The sequence below is a fragment of the Primulina tabacum genome, chromosome 15, assembly GCF_025594145.1.
Source record: "Primulina tabacum isolate GXHZ01 chromosome 15, ASM2559414v2, whole genome shotgun sequence".
NCBI classification, from domain to species: domain Eukaryota; kingdom Viridiplantae; phylum Streptophyta; class Magnoliopsida; order Lamiales; family Gesneriaceae; genus Primulina; species Primulina tabacum.
The window spans coordinates 14,439,594-14,462,407 of NC_134564.1; the positions used below are offsets into that span (position 1 = coordinate 14,439,594).

The 22,814-nt window shown below is 39.7% G+C and overlaps 1 protein-coding gene across 1 annotated transcript in view; it reads right to left on the reverse strand.

Annotated features, from left to right (window-relative positions):
• Nucleotides 1-581: 581 nt before the first annotated feature.
• Nucleotides 582-22,814, reverse strand: part of LOC142525901 (uncharacterized) — a 59,187-nt gene continuing 36,954 nt past the window's right edge. The window contains 6 exon segments of the mRNA XM_075630188.1: nt 582-587; nt 4,846-5,006; nt 5,067-5,198; nt 5,346-5,921; nt 5,924-5,979; nt 21,383-21,473. Coding sequence (XP_075486303.1) covers nt 582-587; nt 4,846-5,006; nt 5,067-5,198; nt 5,346-5,921; nt 5,924-5,979; nt 21,383-21,473 — 1,022 coding nt within the window.

The window sequence follows — 22,814 nt, forward strand, 5'->3', positions numbered from 1 at the left end:
AAATTCAAGCTCAACTAAAACATCAAACTCATGTTCAAGTTCAGTAATAACCTCATCCTCCACTTGAGATTCAGGCTCACCCACAACATCAACCTCCATTTGAGATTTAAGCTCAACTGGTGATTTTATTACTGTCACCTCCTCACGTGGACATTGGTTAATGTCATGCCCAACTTCTAAACACCAACAACATATAATATCACTAGTACTAGAATTTGAGTTCTTAAATGTACCTTTATATTCATATTTGATAGCTTCACATCTCGACTCCTTCTTTGGCCTAGCATTGATTTTCACTCCCATGTTCCTTTGCCAAGTGGATGTCAAAGACTCCGTAGGCACATCACGTACACTTTTTCTGCCAACTCCTCTATCCTCCTCACATCGCCTATCATCATCACGATCCAATTGTAATGCTCTACTTCCTTCAGCTCCACTACCTCGTCTACTCTCATCACCTTGACTATCATAGGTCTCCTCTCCTTCACATCGCCTATACCTCTCACGGAGAGGCTTAAACTCCTTCTCCCACATTTTATCCAACCCCCTAAACATTTTTTGAAATTGATGATCGTCAATCATTATACCTGCAAGAAAAGGTTAGTATAAAACAATAAAAGATAAGTTTCCTCACCACGAATCCTCACTGGTCACTCCAATGAAAATTCACTCGACTCTTCTCTTTTTTTTTATTTCTCTCTTTTTTTTCTCTTTTTTTTGTCCTCACTACAAAACCTCGCATGTCACTCCAAGAAATAAACACTCGCCCTCAAGTATTTCACTCGATTTTTGAGAATTCTCTCGTAGGGTATGCTTTTCAGGCTTTGTAGCTTGTGTGCATCAAACTCACAAATTCAAACTTCACGACACTTACAAACTAACTTACACGGACTGCGTAAAACGAGAAATTTGAAATATTTATTTATTTATTTTTTTTTTTGATTTTGAGAGTCATTTGAATATGACACACAACAAAGATAAGAACAAGATTCAATGCTAAATAATAACACAATTTTTTTTTTTTGATTGTGAAAGGCACCTGAATATGGCTCCCACAATAAAATAGAACAAAATACCAACAAAAATTTGTAGCAAAATTTTCGAGTTTTTTTTCCTGTACTTGAAACTCGAAAATTCAAGGGGAAAAAGAAAAAAAAATGTACCAAATTTTGAGAATCAGATTCACGATAGATGAAGAACGAAAAGGTAAAACAGATCTGATACAAACGAAGGATAAACACAGATCTAAAAAATAAAAAAAAAGGATAGACTTACTTGAATCAAAAGGAACCTAAAGCTCTGATACCAAATGATGTGGATCTTTGTACGAACGAATAGCAAACACGATTAATTTAGAATCGCGCCCTCAATTCAATAACGAACAATTAATCGTTGTTGTCCCGATCTTTTGAATCAAGTGTGTGTGTGTGATTTTCACCTCTAAACTATGAAAAGTTTAACAACAAATAATCACGAAATAAACAACCGAAATTATGACGAACCTTCAAAGAACTCGTCTTTGACAATCCGCGTAAGAACGATTGACAAACGCCACAAAGTTAAAAATTTCGATAAGTTTGATTTTTGATTTACAAAGCAAAGCCTTGAAAAAAAGTTGAGAGAAAACTCAAAACCTTGATAAAATATCAAAAATAATCTGAATTGTCTTTACAATCATCAAAATTCGTCTATATATTGTTTTCAAAATAAAAGATACTCAAAATCTAATCTAAACTAGGAAACTAGGATTCTCCTCGCAGCAGTCGCGCTCGGGCGGTAGGATATTACCGCTCAGGCGCCAGGTCTTCTGGACTGTTCGCGCTCGAGCGACAATGTTTTACCGCGCGGGCGCGAGGCACGCGCTCGGGCGTGACTTTTTTTACCGCCCTAGCGCGGAGCTCTGGGGTCAGGAGTCTTGTTTTGGTTTCATCTTCATATTTTAGCACTCGAATAACATTGAAATATCTTCCAACTTCATTGCTATGCATGCCAAATTCTTTGAAGCTTCGAAACACAAGATTTAGCACGTCATGCCCGGCCAGATTCATATCAGAAAGGTATAAATCAATGTTGATCTGGGATTGCGCAAATCGAGTTTGATTTAACTTGAGTTTCCCAAAATCACATACTTGATCGTCATTGCCTCGATATGTTGCAATGTTTGAGATTGATATGCTTATCCTATTGATTTATAGTTAAACATATGTTATGTGAGGAGTCATGGGCGGATGTGCCTAGTTCTTGGGCTGATGTGCCTGATATTTGGCGGAGATGCCAAGTCTTGGGCAGAGGTGTCAAGACACCGGACATTTGGTCATATCGATGTTGCCTAGGAGTAGAACGACTTCTATCGCCGAGATTCGATATAGACATGACCAAAATCCGTAAATAAGAACGTACCGCCACCACGATCGAGAGAGTAGGTGGGACATTGTTACATTCTTATTCAGATCGGGATCCCTAGATTAGGAAAGAGTCGAGTCAGAGATTATGAGTCAAAGTTTGATTTACAGTTTTATATCGATTCTTGTCTTTCAGATTTGATACATGTTATTGATATTTGTTTCATGCTTTTATATCTGTTTATATGATTGCATGTATACATGATTTATACTGAGAATATATTTCTCACCGGAGTTATTCGGCTGTTGTTGTGTTTGTATGTGTGCATGAGAACAGGTGGGACATGATCATGGTCAAGACGAGGATGAGAGATTATATTTTAGCGTGGAGATTCGGACCCCGAAGTAGAGTAGGTTTCAGAACTTGATATTAGTCGTTAAACCCTAGTTTGATTTTAATGTAATGGTACCAGACATGTACTTTTACTTTTGATATGTATATCAGATTGATTACATTACGTTTCCGCATTTGTATTTAAAAAAAAAAACTTAGACCCTGTTTATCTTAAGTGATTCAATTATTCCCAAAAATGATTAAGAAATGAATTAGCGTCCCGGTCCCCACAGGTGGTATCAGAGCAGTAGGTTCCTTAGACTGAGATAAGAGCTAGTGAGCGGGGTAGATTGAGTTTTCTTTCCTGCTCTTGCATGCTAGCATGAAAGTATAGTTTACTGCTTTGAAATTGCATGTTTACTTGATTATCTGATTTGATTGTAAGCTGTATTATTTGAGAATGAATCAGAACCGATTCTTGATCAGCAGTAAGATGATCAGAAGAGGACTGAAACATGTTTGTTGTATTTGGTTACTAATTCTTTTGGGTAATCAGATATACCTCCTCGAAAAATCCCAGAACCGGATAGTACCTTGACTAAGCAGATGGATATGTCCGCAACTCCAATGGAAACACTGTTGAAGAGGTTTCAGTCATTTCAACCACCGATTCTGAAGGTACTGAGACGACTGTTGATTGTGAGAGTTGGCTAGATGATATAGAAATGCTGTTTGATTTACTTGATTATCCAGATGAACGTAGAGTTAAACTGATTGGGCACTAGTTACACGAGGTCGCGAAGAGTTGGTGGATCGCTACCAAGGAAGCCTTAGAACAGCGTGGTACGGTGATTACGTGTAAAATCTTCAAAGCTGAATTCTATTAAAGGTTTTTCCCAGTATCGTACCGAAAGGAAAAGAGTATAAAGTTTGCCAACTTGAAACAGGGTCAGCTGAATATTGAAGGATATATAGCAAAATTCTCTACCTTACTACGTTTTGCTCCTCACGTGGCTGGGAATGATGAAGCTGTAGCTAATCAGTTCATCAATGGATTGAATCCTGAGATATTTGCATTGGTAATTGTGGAGCGACCCCATAATTTTGCTGACGCCTTAAATAGGGCAAAGGGAGCTGAGGCAAGTTTGATCCAACAGCGAGGAATGTCGTATGTTGCTCAACCACAAAAACAGCAACAACCTCCAGCTCAATTCTTGCAATCACCGTCAAGATTTGATAGCGGCAGTAGAAGTGGTGGAAAGAAAGATTTTCTAAAAACTCGAAGGAAACAGTTTGATACGAATCATCGTATGAATGAAAAGCAAACACGATTATTGAAATCAAGCCCTCAATTCAATAACGAACAAGAATCGATTATGTTGTCCCGATCTTTTGAAACAAGTAATGATTTGTGATATTCATCTCTAAGTGATTATAACTTAGCAACAAATATCAACGATAAAAACAATCGAATTTCAAACGAACCTTCAAAGAACTTGTTTTGACAATCCGTGCGAAAAACAATCGACAAACGCCACAAAGATACAATCTTTGATAAGTTTGATTTGTGTTGAAGATCAAAGCAAAATGCCTTGAATATTGAGAGAAATCTCCAATAATATGTTTAAAGTCTGAAATTATTTTGTTCATGGTATGATACAATGCATATATAATCAATAAAGCATGAAAAAGTAGTGTAAAAAAGCTTAATTAAGATAACTAGCAAATTTGACACGGAAGTGAAGACCGCGGGTGAGCTGATGATTCGACCGCGGGTGCGGTGCAGCTTCGGGAATTTTTTTTAAATTCGATTATCATGGACCGCGGGAACTTCGGCAATTGCACTTGAATAACATTCCAAAGACCTCCAATATTATTTCAGCCGGGTGCGCGCGGTAGCGCCGAAACACACGCGGGGGCACGCCGTGTTTTGCCTGTGCGCGCGGCAGCGTCGAAACACGCGCTGTGGCGCGCGGCTGCGCCGCTTCTGGCAAGGGCGCGCGTGCTGCTGTCCACATGGTGCTAAAATGGCGCGGGGGCGCACGTGCTGCTGTCCTCATGGTCTTTTAGCACTTGAATGACATTCCAAACACTTCCATCATTGTGTCCATGTTCCTCAAGTTCCTCTAATTTAGACACCCCATTTATTGAACTTCCTTGGTAGTTCACCATGAATCCTTGAAGTGCTTCTTTAAACTTCTTGCTATGGCCCCTCGTTATAGGTCCTTCGGGCAACTCCAACGACTCCCATGCCTTATTTGGTGCTTGACCAACCACGTTTGCATCATCCTCCCCTTCTTGATAAGGATTTGTCCTCAAATCTTGATCATCTCCTACATCAAACAACGAAAGATCACTAACATTAAAAGTAGAACTGACATTGTACTCACCTGGTAAGTCTAGTTTGTAGGCATTGTCGTTGATCCTTTCAAGCACTTGAAATGGTCCATCACCCCTAGGTAAGAGCTTCGAACGTCGCTTTTCTGGAAATCTTTCCTTCCTTAAGTGCAACCACACCCAATCTCCCTTTTCAAAAATCATCTTTTTCCTTCCCTTGTTGGCTTGATTCGTGTATTGTAAATTCTTCTTCTCGATATTAGCCTTAACCTTCTCATGCAAACTCCTAACAAATTCAGCCTTCTTCTTTCCATCCATGTTTAACCTTTCACTCACAGGCAAAGACATTAAATCCAAATGTGTTAAATGCACGCTACGATTATACGCAAACTCAACAAATGATAAACATTCTTCCCAATTTTTCAAGTTCTTTTTAAGTATAGCGCGCAAAAGTGTTCCAAGAGTTCTATTAACAACTTCATTTTGTCCATCCGTTTGAGGATGACATGTAGTAGAAAACAACAGTTTTGTGCCAAGTTTAGCCCACAAAGTTTTCCAAAAGTAACTCAAAAATTTAACATCACGATCAGATACAATAGTCCTAGGCATACCATGCAACCTAACGACTTCCTTGAAGAACAAATCCGCAATGTTTGATGCATCATCGGTTTTATGACAAGAAATAAAATGTGTCATCTTAGAGAATCTATCAACAATAACAAATATTGAATCCCTCCCCTTCTTATTCCTCGGCAAACCTAAAACAAAATCCATAGAAATATCAATCCAAGGTTCACTAGGAACAGGAAGTGGTGTATACAATCCATGTGGTTGTGTTCTAGACTTAGCTTGTCTACAAGTAATGCACTTTTCACAAACATGCTCAACATCATGTTTCATATGGGGCAATAAAAATGCTCATGCAAACAATTCAAAGTTTTAGCCACACCAAAGTGCCCCATCAAAAGATGCAAACGTGGTTGATCAAGCACCAAAGAAAGCATGGGAGTAATTGGAGTTGCCCAAATGACCTATAACGAGGGGACGTAGCAAGAAGTTTAAAGAAGCACTTCAAGGACTCATGATGAACTACCAAGGAGGATCTACAAATTGGGTGACTAAATTAGAGGAGGTTGGGAATCATGGAAATAATATTGGAGGTCTTTGGAATGTTATTCAAGTGCAATTGCCGAAGTTCCCACGGTCCATGATAATCGAATTTAAAAAAAATTCCCGAAGCTGCACCGCACCCGCGGTCGAATCATCAGCGCACCCGCGGTCTTCACTTCCGTGTCAAATTTGCTAGTTATCTTAATTAAGCTTTTTTACACTATTTTTTCATGCTTTATTGATTATATATGCATTGTATCAGACTATGAACAAAATAATTTCAGACTTTAAACATATTATTGGAGATTTCTCTCAATATTCAAGGCATTTTGCTTTGATCTTTGTCGATTGTTTTTCGCACGGATTGTCAAAACAAGTTCTTTGAAGGTTTGTTTGAAATTCGATTGTTATTATCGTTGATATTTGTTGCTAAGTTATAATCGCTTAGAGGTAAATATCACAAATCGTTAATTGTTTCAAAAGATCGGGACAACATAATCGATTCTTGTTCATTATTGAATTGAGGATGCGATTTCAATATTCGTGATTGCTTTTCATTCGTACGAGGGTTCGTATCATTTGGTATCAGAGCTTTGGCTCATTGAATTCAAGTAAGTATCTTGTTCTTAATTTTCGGATCTGTCTAAAATTTTTTTCTTTTATCAGATCTGTGGTATCCTTTCGTTTCTTTTGTCAAATCTTTCTATATATAAAAAAAATTATATATATATAAGAAAAGAAAAATATAAATTACATTCTGTTATCAGATCTGTGTTATTCCTTCGTTTCTGTTTTCAGATCTGTGTAATCCTTTGTTCTCTTTTCAAATCTGTGTTATTCTAGTGTTCTTGGCTTTGTGCAATCCAAGTGAGACAGTTGCAAGTGTCACGAGTTGAATCTTGATAGTTTGGTATACAAATATAAAGATTGATAACATCTTTGAGAGAACTATCACATTCGAGTGAAAATATTTGAGTGCGAGTATTATTTTTTTTAAGTGATTGTGAGAATTTGGGTGAGGAACATCTTTTATTTCTACTAACATTTTCTTGCAGGTACAAAATCTGAAAGTAAAATGGAGAGGGAAGTAGGAGAAAGTTCGAACCAGGTGTTGTCTAAGGTTCAAATGGAGGCGTTATTTGGGCATTTTAGTAGAATGATGAGGGCCGAGTTAGATCCTTTATATGAGAGGTTGGATAGGCTTGAAGTTAGCACTAGTGAAAATAAATCTAAACCTAAAGGTTTGGGTACAGTCGAAGAAGAAGAGGATGATTATGAATTAGGAGTAGAAGAGGAGAGTCAAAACGAGAACTGGGGTAGGAGCGGAAGAGGTAGAGGATTTGGTAGGGGAATAAGAGAAGCCTTACGGGGTAGGTACGATGATGGGAATAAAGAAGATAATAACATAGGTAGCATTAAGATGAAAATTTCGTCGTTCCATGGTAAGTCGGATCCAGAGGCTTACTTAGAATGGGAAAAGCGAGTTGAATTTGTGTTTGATTGTCACCATTATTCTGAACTCAAAAAGGTTAGGTTGGCCGTGGTTGAGTTTGTTGATTATGCACTTATTTGGTGGGATCAATTAGTAACCACTAAGAGAAGATGCAATGAAAGGCCTATAGAAATTTGGACTGAGATGAAGAGCGTAATGAGAAAGAGGTTTGTACCAAATCACTACTATAAATGTTTAAGAAGTTACAAACTTTGAGACAGGGTATGAAGAGTGTTGAGGAATACTATAAAGAGTTGGAAGTAGTCATGATTAGAACAAATATAGATGAGGATAGTGAGGCTACTATGCCTCGTTTTCTGTGTGGTTTGAACAGGGAAATTCAAAACCAAGTGGAGCTTAGACATTACTTGGATCTAGATGAAATGGTGCAGATGGCGATAAAGTGAAGCAACAACTCAAGAGGAGAGGAGTTGACCGTACCACACAATATAGGAATACATCAACACCTTGGCGTTCCAACGTTGTTAAACGTGAAGAAAGCAAGGTAGTGGTCAAACCCAAAGTTGACATTAAACAGGAGGCGCCTAAGCAGGGAGTGCAAGGTAAACATGAAACTCCTATTAATCGTTCTAGAGATATTAAATGTTTTAGGTGTCAAGGAGTTGGTTATATTGCTAGCCAATGTCCCAATAAAAGGGTGATGGTGTTGAATAATTATGGGGAGTATGAATCTTAGTGAGGGAGATGATGGAGAGGATCAAGATGAGATGCCTGCATTAGAGGATTCTGATGAGGGATATGAGGCAGTTGTGGGCGAAGCATTAGTGACTAGGCGTATAATGAGTACCCAAGTCAAGGAAGAAGAAACTAACCAAAGGGAAAACTTATTCCATACTAGGTGTTTTGTCAATGGCAAGGTTTGCAATCTTATTATAGATGGAGGAAGTTGTACCAATGTTGCTAGTTTTGATATGGTTGAAAAATTGAGCCTACTTTGAAACATCCTCAACCATATAGGCTACAGTTGTTGAATGACTGTGCGGAAGTGAAAGTGAACAAACAAGTCTTGGTTGCGTTTTCGATTGGGAAGTATATTGATGAGGTGTTATGTGATGTGGTGCCAATGCATGCTTGTCATATTTTGTTAGGGAGACCATGGCAATATGATAGGCAAGTGACACATGATGGGTTTAAAAATAGATATTCTTTTGTACTCAAGAACGAACCCATTGTTTTACTTCCTTTGTCCCCAAAACAAATCATGGAAGACTAACGACAAAAGAAAAAAAGAGACTGAGGCCGAAAGAAAGGGTGAAGAGAAAAGTGAGGTGGCCTTAAACAAACAAGAAAAAGATATGGTAAAAAAAATAAGTGATAAAAAAATGATGAAATGATCTTAGAGATAAAAAAAGAGGTTAAAAGAAAATGAGAGGAAAGAGGTCAAAAAGAAAACATATATGGCCCAAAAGAGTGATATGAAACAATTGTTGCACACACATGATACACTTGTGTTGATTCTTTACAAAGAGATTCTCTTTAACACAAGTAATATAGCCGGAAATCTTCCGAGCATTGTTGTTTCCCTTTTGCAGGAGTTTGATGATATATTTCCGGAGGAGCTACCTCAAGGAATACCACCATTGAGGGGGATTGAACACCAAATTGATTTTGTGCCCGGAAGTGCATTGCCAAATCGTCCAGCTTATAGAAGCAATCCGGATGAGACTAAGGAGCTTCAGCGACAGGAGATACAAGTGGATGAGGACAAGATAAGTGCTATCCGAGATTGGCCAACGCCTGCTAATGTTAGTCAAGTTCGAAGCTTTCATGGTCTAGCAAGCTTCTATAGGAGGTTTGTAAAAGATTTTAGCACACTGGCGACACCGATGACGGCGGTGATTAAGAAAAACGTTCCATTTCATTGGGGCGAGGAACAAGAGAAGTCTTTTAATATTATTAAACAAAAATTAATTAATGCGCCTTTACTTGTTTTACCTGATTTTTCTAATATTTTTGAAATTGAATGTGATGCCTCAGGTGTAGGTATTGGAGGAGTTTTGATGCAAGGAGGACAACCAGTGGCGTACTTTAGTGAGAAACTCAATGGAGTAGCGCTGAACTATCCAACGTATGACAAGGAGTTGTACGCGCTTGTGAGGACTTTGGAGATGTGGCAAGGCAACACTACTTGAGGCCTAAGGAATTTGTGATCCATACGGATCATGAGTCTCTAAAGTACCTTAGGGGACAACAGAAACTGAACAAGCGGCATGCTAAGTGGGTGGCATTCATAGGAACATTTCCCTACATAATCAAGTACAAACAAGGTAAGGATAATGTAGTGGCCGACGCACTATCACGGAGATACGTGCTAATCTCTACCTTGGATTCAAAAATCTTGGGATTTGAACATGTGAAAGAATTGTATGCGATGGATTAGGATTTTAAGGAAGTATTTGAAACATGTATGCATGGTCCACATGATAAATTTTATTTGCATAATGGGTATTTATTTAGAGAAGATAGATTGTGCATTCCTAAGTCATCAATTCGTGAATTACTTGTGAGGGAGGCACATGGTGGTGGTTTGATGGGGCACTTTGGTGTGGCTAAAACTTTGAGTTGTTTGCATGAACATTTTTATTGACCACATATGAAACGTGATGTTGTACGTGTTTGTGAAAAATGCATTATTTGTAGACAAGCTAAGTCTAGAACAAAACCACATGGATTGTATACGCCACTTCCTGTTCTTAGTTAACCTTGGATTGATATTTCTATGGATTTTGTTTTAGGTTTGCCAAGGACTAAGAAGGGGAGGGATTCAATATTTGTAGTTGTTGATAGATTCTCTAAGATGGCACATTTTATTGCTTGTCATAAAACCGATGATGCATCAAATATTGCGGATTTGTTCTTCAAGGAAGTCGTTAGGTTACATGGTATGCCTAGGACTATTGTATCTGACCATGATGTTAAATTTTTGAGTTACTTTTGGAAAACTTTGTGGGCTAAACTTGGCACAAAACTGTTGTTTTCTACTACATGTTGTGATAGCCAAGCCTGGTGAATGGTATGGTTTAAGTTTTCGTATGTTTATGGATTATTTGGTTTAGATGTTAAGAGTTGTGATTATGGGTCATAGTATTGTTGGTTATTATTGTTTTGTGGCATTGTTGATATTAGTTGATGTTAGTTGTATTGTATCAGCGTTGCGATTCGATCTTTGTTGCGAAGAGTTGGTTGTTGGATACAGAGGTGACCGCACTCGCGGTCAGTAAGGAACCGCACCCGCGGTTTCATGGTTCAGAGTTTCGATTGTTTTTCTAGTAAGGTTACCGCACCCGCGGTATGGTCACCGTACCCGCGGTGTAAAGGTTACCGCACCCGCGGTCGTCATGTTTGGATTTTTGGTTGGAATGCCGAAGGCATAGCGCACCCGCGGTGCATGAACAGTAGAAGCGTGTTTTGAGATTTAAGTGAGTTAAATGGATGAGTGGGCTTCATTTCTCTCATTTTCTTCCCCTCATTCTCGATTTTTCTCTCCTTAGAGGCTAGGGTTTCTTCATTTCCTTCAATTCCTTTCTTTAATCCAAGCTTCTTGTTGGTTATTTGTTGAGAGATCAAGATAGTTTTGGGTTCAAGGAAGCTAAGGTAAGCTTTTGGTCTAGTTTATTCTTGGTTTTGGTGTGAGAGATGATATGGGTTTGTGATGGTGTTGATTCTATGGCTTTTATGGTATTGTTGTTGGATTATTGGGTTATTGATGGTGTTATATATGGTTTATTGTTGTAGGAATTCAACCAAGGGATTAGATTGAAGGTGTTCTTGTTGGTAGTAAGTGGAATTTCATTCCTTGTGCTCACATGATAATATATGTATTGTGTTACAATGTTTTAACATGTTATTCCCTTCCATTTGATTCATATTATGTATAGATATACCTTCTTGTATATTGGAGGCAATTGAATGTCTCAATTGTGTAAAAGGGAATACAAGAGATAGAGTATGCAAAGTGTTTGTTAAAATGTCCAAGAGAGAGTTCAAATGTTTTATGGATTGATAGATACATAGTCAGAGATTGCATGCAATTAGTTGATCAACGACCATAGGCTTATATCCCTCAGAGTTATCGATTTAAATCGATGGGATATAGGTACAGAGACAGAGATACTATTTAGATATCAATCCAACCATAGTAAAGAGAAATACCATCGTTATTGTTATTATTGCTATGATATTCATGTTTCAGAATATTCATGTTTCAGAGTTGATGGTATTTAATGTTTTCAAAGTCATGATTTTCAGAGTATGCTATGTATCCATTGCTATGTAAGAGTTCCACTTGCTGAGTTTTATACTCATTTCAGTGATTCATGTGATGCAGATAAGAGCGACGGGCCGGGACGTTGATTGTGGGCCGGAGTCATATGCATATAGAGAAGGAAGGAAGAAGTTATTTTGATGGAATTTTGGACTTGATCATAAAAATGATATTTTGGATTTTGGTTTCATCATTTGATTGATCATGTATATACTTTTGATTATACATTGACATGTATTTTTAAATCCTTCCTTCTTTTTAGAAAATTTTTTATTCCGCTGTTATTTTATTAAAATCGGTCGAGGGTGTCACATTTAGTGGTATCAGAGCACCGTTCTTTGGACCAATGCATATGACTTCGTCTACTTTCAACAGTCCCGGTATGTCTTCTTCTACATCTATTCATTGTTATCTATTGATATGTATTGTGTGAGCACATTGTAGGAGTTATGCCTCCTAAGAGAAAGGCCGCAGAGGGTGAGGATAGTTCTTCCTCTAGAGTTGTCGATGAGTTCGGCAAGTTGTTGAAAGAGCAAGCTAAGGTCCACAGTGAGCAGATCCAACAGTTACTACGTTTGCAAGGTAAAGGTCAAGGTAGAGGTCAAGTGAGAGGCCAAGTGGCACAAGCAGTTGGTACCGATGGCATCTTTACCGCTTTCAAGAGAATGGATCCGCCGGAATTTGCAGGAAGCACTGATCCGTTGATGGCCGTAGAATGGGTCAAGGCACTTGAGGCTATTTTTGATCATCTCAACTATGGGGACAAAGACAGAATTAGTTGTGCAGTGTTCATGTTAGTCAAGGCAGCACGCATTTGGTGGAATGCTACCAAGGTTAGTGTGGATATTTCGACATTGAAGTGGCATGAGTTCACTGATCTTTTCTATGACAAGTACTTCCCAGACGCACTTCGAGCTAGGAAGGTGACAGAGTTCTTGGAGCTTCGACAGGGAGGTTTGAATGTCGATGAGTATATTGTGAAGTTCGAGGAGGGCTGTCTGTTTGCCCCGTATATTGCTTCCAACGACAAAGACAAAGGTGCTCATTTCATTAGAGGCCTTAGAGCAGAAATCAGAAGGGACATTAATATGTCGAAGGCTGTGACATTCAAAGAGATTGTGACTAAGGCTTTGTTGGCCGAGCAAGATGAGAAAGACATTGCCAGAGAGAGACAAGCGAGGCAGCAGGCCATTGCTCAGAGAGGCCAGGGTTCGAGTCAAAGAGGAAAGGATCATTTCAAGGGGAAAGGCAAGTTAGAGTTGAGTCCTAAACCACCGGCAGTTCCATTTGATTCCGAGAAACCATTGTGTCCCATGTGCGGTAGGCATCATCGGGGAGAGTGCAGATTTGGTACTCATACTTGCTACAGATGTGGCACTGCAGGCCATATTGCCAAGGATTGTCCGAGAGGCTCGAGTAAAGAGAAGGTGCAGGGACGCATCTTTACCATGACGAAGGAAGGTATAAACCATGATTCTTCTGTGATCTCTAGCACTATTTTAATTTCAGGCAGAGTAGCTACGACATTGATTGATAAAGGTGCTACTCATTCTTTTATGTCTGAACTATTTTTGAGATCTTTGGGTATCGTTCCTTCGGTTCTTCCCCTCCAGTTTAATGTTGTATTGCCTTCGGGGGATGTGTTGTGCCCGACATCTATTGTGTATGCGTGCTCTGTTCAAATTGATGAGCGAGTGGTTTATGCTGATTTGATTGTTATCCCTATGGTTTCGTTTGATATTATACTTGGCATGGATTGGCTATCAACCTATCATGCAGTGATTGATTGCGTTGCTAAGACGGTGAAATTTGCAGATGATGACAATAGGGAAGGTATGCTCGCCAGTGCAGGAACTTCGCTGGTCCTTCCTTTTATTTCATGTCTTGAGGCTAAGAAGTTGTTGTTTAGAGGTTGTGATGGGTTTTTGGCTTCGATTGTGGATGTGGATAGAATTGTGAAATTGAATATTGATGATATTGATGTGGTGAGAGAGTTCCATGATGTTTTTGAGGATGATGTGCCGGGTTTGCCGCCGGACAGAGATGTGGAGTTTGTGATTGATCTAGTTCCAGGTACGGTTCCTATTTCTAAGGCTCCATATAGAATGGCCCCAACAGAGATGAAAGAGTTGAAGACGCAGTTGCAGGATCTTTTGGATAAAGGTTTCATTCGGCCGAGTTCTTCGCCATGGGGAGCTCCGGTTCTTTTCGTCAAAAAGAAAAATGGGTCTTTGCGGCTTTGTATTGATTACAGAGAGATCAACAAAGTGACTATCAAGAACAAATATCCGTTGCCACGAATAGATGATCTTTTTGACCAACTGCAAGGGGCTACAATGTTTTCGAAGATTGATTTGCGATCTGGCTATTATCAGTTGAAGGTTAGGGAGTCTGATATCCCTAAGACGGCGTTCCGGACAAGGTATGGTCGTTATGAATTTCTTGTGATGTCTTTTGGTCTGACTAATGCTACTTCAGTCTTCATGGATCTGATGAACCGAGTGTTCAAGCCGTATTTGGATAGCTTTGTCATTGTTTTCATCGATGACATATTGATTTTCCAAGACTAAAGAGCTTCATTCAGAGCACCTCAGAGTTGTTCTTCAGTTGTTGAGAGAGAAGAGGTTGTGTATGCTAAGTTGAAGAAGTGTGAGTTCTGGTTGGAGCAGATTTCTTTCTTAGGCCATGTTGTTTCGAAGGATGGTATAGCTGTTGACCCAGTAAAGATTGAGGCGATTCAGAAGTGGTCTATTCCTACCACTGTATCAGAGGTACGTAGTTTTCTTGGTTTGGCGGGTTATTATCGTCGTTTCATTTCAGATTTTTACAAGATTGCCCTGCCGTTAACCAATCTGACGAGGAAGACTGTGAAGTTTGAGTGGTCCAATGATTGCCAAAGTTCATTCCAAGAGTTGAAAGATAAGTTGACGTCAGCTCCTGTACTTGCATTGCCCAGTGGTTCAGAGGACTTTGTTGTTTACACTGATGCGTCGAAGAAGGGTCTTGGTGCAGTGCTGATGCAGCGTGGGAAAATTATAGCTTATGCTTCTCGCCAGTTGAAGGACTACGAGAATAATTATCCTACGCACGATCTGGAGCTGGCAGCTGTGGTTTTCGCCTTGAAAATCTGGAGACATTACTTATATGGCGAAAAGTGTGAAATTTTCACGGACCACAAGAGTTTGAAGTATTTGTTTTCCCAGAAAGAACTCAATATGAGAGAGAGTCGGTGGTTAGAGCTTGTCAAAGATTATGATGTGACGATTAGTTACCACCCAGGGAAGGCAAATGTTGTAGCAGATGCTTTGAGCCGTAAGTCGAGTTCTTCTTTGAATTCTTTGATTCAAAAGCCATTGTTGTTAGATTTGCAGCGAGAAAAGATAGCTTTGGTTGTTCCGGGAACCATTGCTCGCTTTTCAGCATTGGTCATTCGGGCTACATTGACGGACAGGATCCGTAGAGAGCAGGTCAATGATTCGCAGTTGACAGAGTTGAGAGCCAGAGCAGAGGAGAGAGGTAATTCAGAGTTTGGATTGAATGGAGATGGTTTGGTGACTTTCAGAGGCCGTATATGTATTCCTGTTGGTGATGATATTCGGCGAGACGTCTTGACAGAGGCACATACCGCGCCATACTCGATACATCCAGGCAGCACCAAGATGTATCAGGATCTTCGTAGACTCTATTGGTGGCCAGGTATGAAGAATGATATTGCCATGTTTATTTCTCAGTGCCTAACTTGTCAGCAGGTGAAAATCGAGCATCAGAGACCTGCTGGGACATTGCTGTCATTACCGATTCCTCTATGGAAATGGGAGCATAGTACGATGGACTTCGTGACTGGTCTTCCAAGGACGCTGAAAGGTTTTAACTCTATTTGGGTTATCGTTGATCGGTTGACCAAGTCAGCGCATTTTCTTCCAATTAAGACAACGTATTCCATGAACCAGTATGCCGAAGAGTATATAGCAGAGATTGTTAGACTTCATGGTGTTCCTGTGTCGATTGTGTCTGATCGTGACCCTAGATTTACTTCAGAGTTTTGGAAGAGTTTGCACAGAGCCTTGGGTACACGGTTAGCATTCAGTACAGCATATCATCCCCAGAGTGATGGTCAATCAGAGAGAGTTATTCAGATTTTAGAGGATATGCTCAGAGCTTGTACTATAGATTATCCTGGTAGCTGGGATTCTAAATTGCCTCTTGTTGAGTTCACGTACAATAATAGCTACCAAGCGACAATTGGCATGGCACCGTATGAAGCAATTTATGGCAGAAAGTGTAGATTTCCCTTGTATTGGGATTAGATTGGTGAGAGGAAGATGTTGGGTCCAGAGTTGGTCCAACAGACAGCTGATGTTGTTGCTGTTATTCGAGAGAGGATGAAGACAGCACAGTCGAGACAGAAGAGTTATGCTGATGTGTGTCGTAGGCCGTTGCAGTTTGAGGTGGGCGACCATGTGTTCTTGAAGATAGCACCTCTTAAGGGTGTGATGCGGTTTGGCAAGAAGGGAAAGTTGAGTCCGAGATTTATTGGCCCATTTGAGATCTTGGATAGAGTTGGTGATTGAGCTTACAGGCCCTACCGCCCAGATCTTGACAGAGTTCACAATGTTTTTCATGTTTCAATGCTCAGGAAGTATATTGCGAATCCTTCCCATGTTCTTCGCCACGAGCCATTGGATTTGACGCCGAATTTACTTATCAAGAGATTCCGGTCCAGATTCTGGATCGCAAAGTTAAAGTGTTGAGAAACAAAGAGATCGGCATTGTTCAAGTCCTTTGGAGGAATCATTTGATTGAAGAAGCCACGTGGGAACTAGAGGATGAGATAAAAGAGAAGTATCCTGAGTTGTTTGCGCAGTGACGTCAATTTCGAGGACGAAATTCCCTTAAGGAGGGGAGATTGTTGTAGAACCCGTAAATCAGTCTACGTATAAGCCATGCATAATTCTAGATTTTTAAATTTAATTGACTTCATTGCATGATTATTTAAATGCATTTCTTTGAAGTTAATTATTTTATTATTTCAGTTCAGTAGTTTGATTTTTAGCATTTCAGTTATTTCAGTGAGGCCGGACTGGAGTCGGAGTTTTGAGATAGAATTTAAGATTCGAGAAATATTTCCAGAAGTTAATTTAGCTAGCAAGTAAGTTCATTTAAGTTAAAAAGGAGGTTTGAGGAATTAATTTAAGTTGCTTGAGGTGATTAAGAAATAAACTCATTTAAGTTGCATAATTAATGGTTTTATTCACTAAATTATTTAAGGGATTAATGAGGCTTTTAAGAGTTATTAATTTAGTAAATAAACAACATTTCCCCTTTATTTTATTATGCATTTTCGGCCAGCCTTAGTTGCTAGAAGATTCATTTGCCAACTCATCACCTTTGACCCCTTCTTGGTATTTAATTAGGAGGATAATTCTTTTTGTTTTGGAGCACCATTAAATTATTAATTAACCTCATTCTAACCTAGACTACCATGCATAAATTCGGCCACCTCATCCCCAAGTAGACTTGATATCAAACAATAATTCAAATTTCAAAAGGAGAGTGGACTTGGTCTTGATTCTTCCTTATATTTTGCACCCATCTTATCTCACTCCCCAACCATTTTCTCCCTCCCTCACCACCGAATTCAGCACCATTCAGAGCCCCATTTGTGTGAAAAAAATCGTGAGTCTTAGCTAGAGGGAAAGAAAGAAAAAATCGAGAGCAAGAAAGGTAGACAAGAAAGCGCTCCGTCTCCTCCGCGCCGTCTCGTCTCTTCTTTTCGTTTTCATTTCAAACGATAACCAGGCATGTCTAGATTCTTTCAAAACCTCAATCAAGTCATATTATAATTTATTTTTCAGTACATGATCAAGATTTATCATTAAAAAAAAACCGAAATTTTCAGTAGACAAGAAACGAAAATTCTGCACAGATTTTTTTTATCGACTTCCATGCTTCACGATTGGTATGTTTTGTTTCGATTTCAGGGATGGATCGTTCCAGGGACTCGAAGGCTGCATATGGACATGTACTAGGACATGTTAGGGCCATGTTAGAATGTTTATTTCAGTCCCATGCTTACTGGAAAAACCGAAATGACAGCAAGCCCCATAGGTGCAGAAAATGGTGTTCGAAAATTTCAGTTTCCTGTCTTGAGGGTTTGATCTGATCTCGGCTGCCCTAAGGGCTCTTAGCCGTGGTTAGATCACTCCCCTAGTATTTCTAAGACGTGACTAAGTCGCCCTTTTGGTGGCTTGGTCCATGGCTCATCAGGTTTTTAAATAATCAACAAGAACAGCCCCTTTCCCCATTCGGCTTCTTCATTGGTTCAGCATATGGTTTCGGTTTTTGGTTGCTTGGTATGGATCTTGGTTGGCCTATGGCCCATAGCCACGGTTCATACCATGCCCCTATATGTCTAGATCGTGCCATGGTCAATCAAATGGCCACTGGAAAGACGCAAGACATCGATCTAAGCAAAACACTACACACGCATGCACGTTGGTTCTCGGTTGGAGTTTCGGTTGAGTTTTGGTGTGACGCGGATTGTGGCTGGCCTAGGGCCCTTATCCATGGTTCAAATCACTCCTTGGGATGTTGGTAAGAGTCTCTGGTCGGTGGTTCACGCCCCAATGGCCGGTAGTCTCGAAAACAACACAAGTTACACGATTGTACAGTTGCTGGAAAATTACAGCAAGTTGCAGTGTCGGTTTGGTGGCTCGTTCGAGTTCTTGGTTGGCTTTTAGCCCATGGCCTTGGACTGGACAGTGCCTCATTTAGTTAGGAAGGTCATGTTTTTGACCGTTCGTCATTTGGATCATTTTTGAGGTCGTACGAGAATTTACGGTGCGATGTGCCAAATTGACTCTCGAAAGAGCGTTTCGTGTTTTGGCCTCCATTCCACCTAGATTTCGACCCTATCATTTTAGGAGCATTATTTTATGATTTTTCAGCGTATTTTAATCATGACTATACGTCGGTTCGGTGTCGGTTCAGGTTGGCTCGGAGTCATGATTAAATGCGAAGTCATTAGGCATCATAGTCGCATCTTTTGAACGTAAATTGCGTAGTTGGTCATGTTTAAGCTATTGCATATTTTTCATGGCACAGTTAGGTTGCAGCGAGCCTGGGGACGATCCAATCCAATCCAGTTGGTAAAATTACAGGAATTTTCATTATGCCAGTTAATTATTTTACGTGCATTAAATAGAAAATGATTATTTTTGAGATATATGCGATATGTCTTGTGGTTCATTCACTATGTGGGAGTGTTATTTTATACGGTCGCCAGTGACCGATCAGTTCAGTATGGTACCACCCGGTCGCCAGTGATCGGCCAGCTCAGTTCAGTTTCAGCCTCCCCGGTAGCCAGTTACCGATCAGTTCAGCTTAGTGCAGGGGCCACAGGCGTAAAACATAATTTCAACAGAAAATTTTATCAATTATTTCAGTACAGGCTCCAAGGAGCAAACATTTTTTTCTGTGATTATCAGTTCAGTTATGCACGTATTATAATTGCTCAGTACAGATTATTTTCAGCATGCCTCAGGACAGGATATGTTAACTCATGCATATTTTAATTCAAATTTTTACTCGTTACCTGCGATATATGCATGCTGAGTCTTTAGGCTCACTAGACTTGATTGTTGTAGGTACTGATGAGGCCAGGGCCGAGGGCGGGGACCAGTGAGCCAGCTTGGGTCGGCAGTAGTGGCACCCGAGGACCTCAGAGCAGCAGTTGTTATTTTATTCCGCAAACATTTTATCAGTCGTTGGATATTTTTAAATTGTGATTTTTGGCAAACTTTATTTTCTTCCGCTGCAATATTTTGAAATATTGAACTTGATTCACCAGTGATTTTATGAATGAGGCCATTTAAGTTCTTTTAAAAAGAAAATTTTTAATTTTCCGCAAATTTTCAAGCAAGAAGTTTTAGGGCCTCTGCAATTGTAATAGCCAAGCCTGATGAACGGTATGGTTTAAGTTTTCGTATGTTTATGGATTATTTGGTTTAGATGTTAAGAGTTGTGATTATGGGTCATAGTATTGTTGGTTATTATTGTTTTGTGGCATTGTTGTTATTAGTTGATGGTAGTTGTATTTTATCAGCGTTGCGATTCGATCTTTGTTGCGAAGAGTTGGTTGTTGGATACAGAGGTGACCGCACCCGCGGTCAGTAAAGAACCGCACCCGCGGTTTCATGGTTCAAAGTTTCGATTGTTTTTCCAGTAAGGTTACTGCACCTGCATTCATTTTAGCACCGCACCCGCGGTGTAAAGGTTACCGCACCCGCGGTCGTCATGTTTGGATTTTTGGTTGGAATGCCGAAGGCATAGCGCACCCGCGGTGCATGTTGGAGCGCACCCGCGGTGCATGAACATTAGAAGCGTGTTTTGAGATTTAAGTGAGTTAAATGGATGAGTGGACTTCATTTCTCTCATTTCCTAAAAGGGAGATTGGGTGTGGTTGCACTTAAGAAATGAAAGATTTCTAAAAAAGCGACGTTCGAAACTCTTACCTAGGGGTGATGGACCATTTCAAGTGCTTGAAAAGATCAACGACAATGCCTACAAATTAGACCTACCAGGTGAGTACAATGTCAGTTCTACTTTTAATTTTAGTGATCTTTCGTTGTTTGATGTAGGAGATGATCAAGATTTGAGGACAAATCCTTTTCAAGAAAGGGAGAATGATGCAAACGTGGTTGATCAAGCACCAAAGAAAGTATGGGAGTCGTTGGAGTTGCCCGAAGGTCCTATAACGAGGGGACGTAGCAAGAAGTTTAAAGAAGCACTTCAAGGACTCATGATAAACTACCAAGGAGAATCTACAAATTGGGTGACTAAATTAGAGGAGGTTGGGAATCATGGAAATAATATTGGAGGTCTTTGGAATGTTATTCAAGTGCAATTGCCGAAGCTGCACCGCACGCTAAAACAGGGACCGCACCCGCGGTCCATGATAATCGAATTTAAAAAAAATTCCCGAAGCTGCACCGCACCCGCGGTCGAATCATCAGCGCACCCGCGGTCTTCACTTCCGTGTCAAATTTGCTAGTTATCTTAATTAAGCCTTTTTACACTACTTTTTCATGCTTTATTGATTATATATGCATTGTATCAGACCATGAACGAAATAATTTCAGACTTTAAACATATTATTGGAGATTTCTCTCAATATTCAAGGCATTTTGCTTTGATCTTCAACACAAATCAAACTTATCAAAGATTGTATCTTTGTGGCGTTTGTCGATTGTTTTTCGCACGGATTGTCAAAACAAGTTCTTTGAATGTTCATTTGAAATTCGATTGTTATTATCGTTGATATATGTTGCTAAGTTATAATCGCTTAGAGGTAAATATCACAAATCGTTACTTGTTTCAAAAGATCGGGACAACATAATCGATTCTTGTTCATTATTGAATTGAGGGTGCGATTTCAATATTCGTGCTTGCTTTTCATTCGTACGAGGTTTCGTATCATCAAACCGCCACCATGTGCCTCCCTTACAAGTAACTCACGAATTGATGACTTAGGAATGCACAATCTATCTTCTCTAAATAAAAACCCATTATGCAAATAAAATTTGTCATGTGGACCATGCATACATGTTTCAAATATCTCCTTAAAATCCTCATCCAACAAATACAACTCTTTCACATGCTCAAATCCCAAGATTTTCGACTCCAAGGTAGAGATTAATACGTACCTCCGTGATAGTGCGTCGGCCACTACATTATCCTTACCTTGTTTGTATTTTATTATGTAGGGAAATGTACCTATGAATACCACCCACTTGGCATGCCGCCTGTTCAGTTTCTGTTGTCCCTTAAGGTACTTTAGAGACTCATGATCGGTATGGATCACAAACTCCTTAGGCCTCGAGTAGTGTTGCCACATCTCCAAAGTCCTCGCAAGCGCGTACAACTCCTTGTCATACGTTGGATAGTTCAGTGCTGCTCCATTAAGTTTCTCACTAAAGTACGCCACTGGTCGTCCTCCTTGCATCAAAACCCCACCAATACCTATACCTGAAGCATCACATTCAATTTCAAAAGTATTAGAAAAATCAGGCAAAACAAGTAAAGGCGCATTAATTAATTTTTGTTTAATAATATTAAAAGACTTCTCTTGCTCCTCGCCCCAATGGAATGGAACGTTCTTCTTAATTACTGCCGTCATCGGTGCAACCACTGTGCTAAAATCTTTTACAAACCTCCTATAGAAGATTGCAAGACCATGAAAACTTTGGACTTGACCAACAGTAGCAGGTGTTGGCCAATCTCGAATAGCACTTGTATACCCTGTGAACTTACCACAAAACCAAGAAAGACAAGTTTGCTTGTACAAAAATCAAAATTTCTTAAGATTAGCATATAAATGTTCAGCCTTAAGTGTTGTCAGTACAAGTCTCAAATGCTCAACATGCTCATCCAAGTTTTTGCTATACACTAAGATATCATCAAAATAAATCACAACAAACTTTCCTATGTGTGCACGCAAAACATGATTCATTAACCTCATAAAGGTGCTAGGAGCGTTAGTTAAGCCAAAGGACATGACCATCCACTCATATAACCCGTATTTGGTTTAAAAGCAGTTTTCCACTCATCACCTTCTCTCATTCTAATTTGATGATACCCACTCTTCAAATAAATTTTGCTAAAGATACAAGCACCATGCAATTCATCTAACATATCATCTAGTCTAGGTATGGGATGCCTATACTTAATGGTTATGTTATTGATTGCTCTACAATCGACACACATACGCCATGAGCCATCTTTCTTAGGAACAAGTAAAACAGGTACAGCACAGGGTGACATGTACTCACGCACAAAACCCCTATCTAACAACTCACTTACCTGCCGCTGAAGTTCCTTAGTCTCCTCCGGATTGCTCCTATAGGCTGGACGATT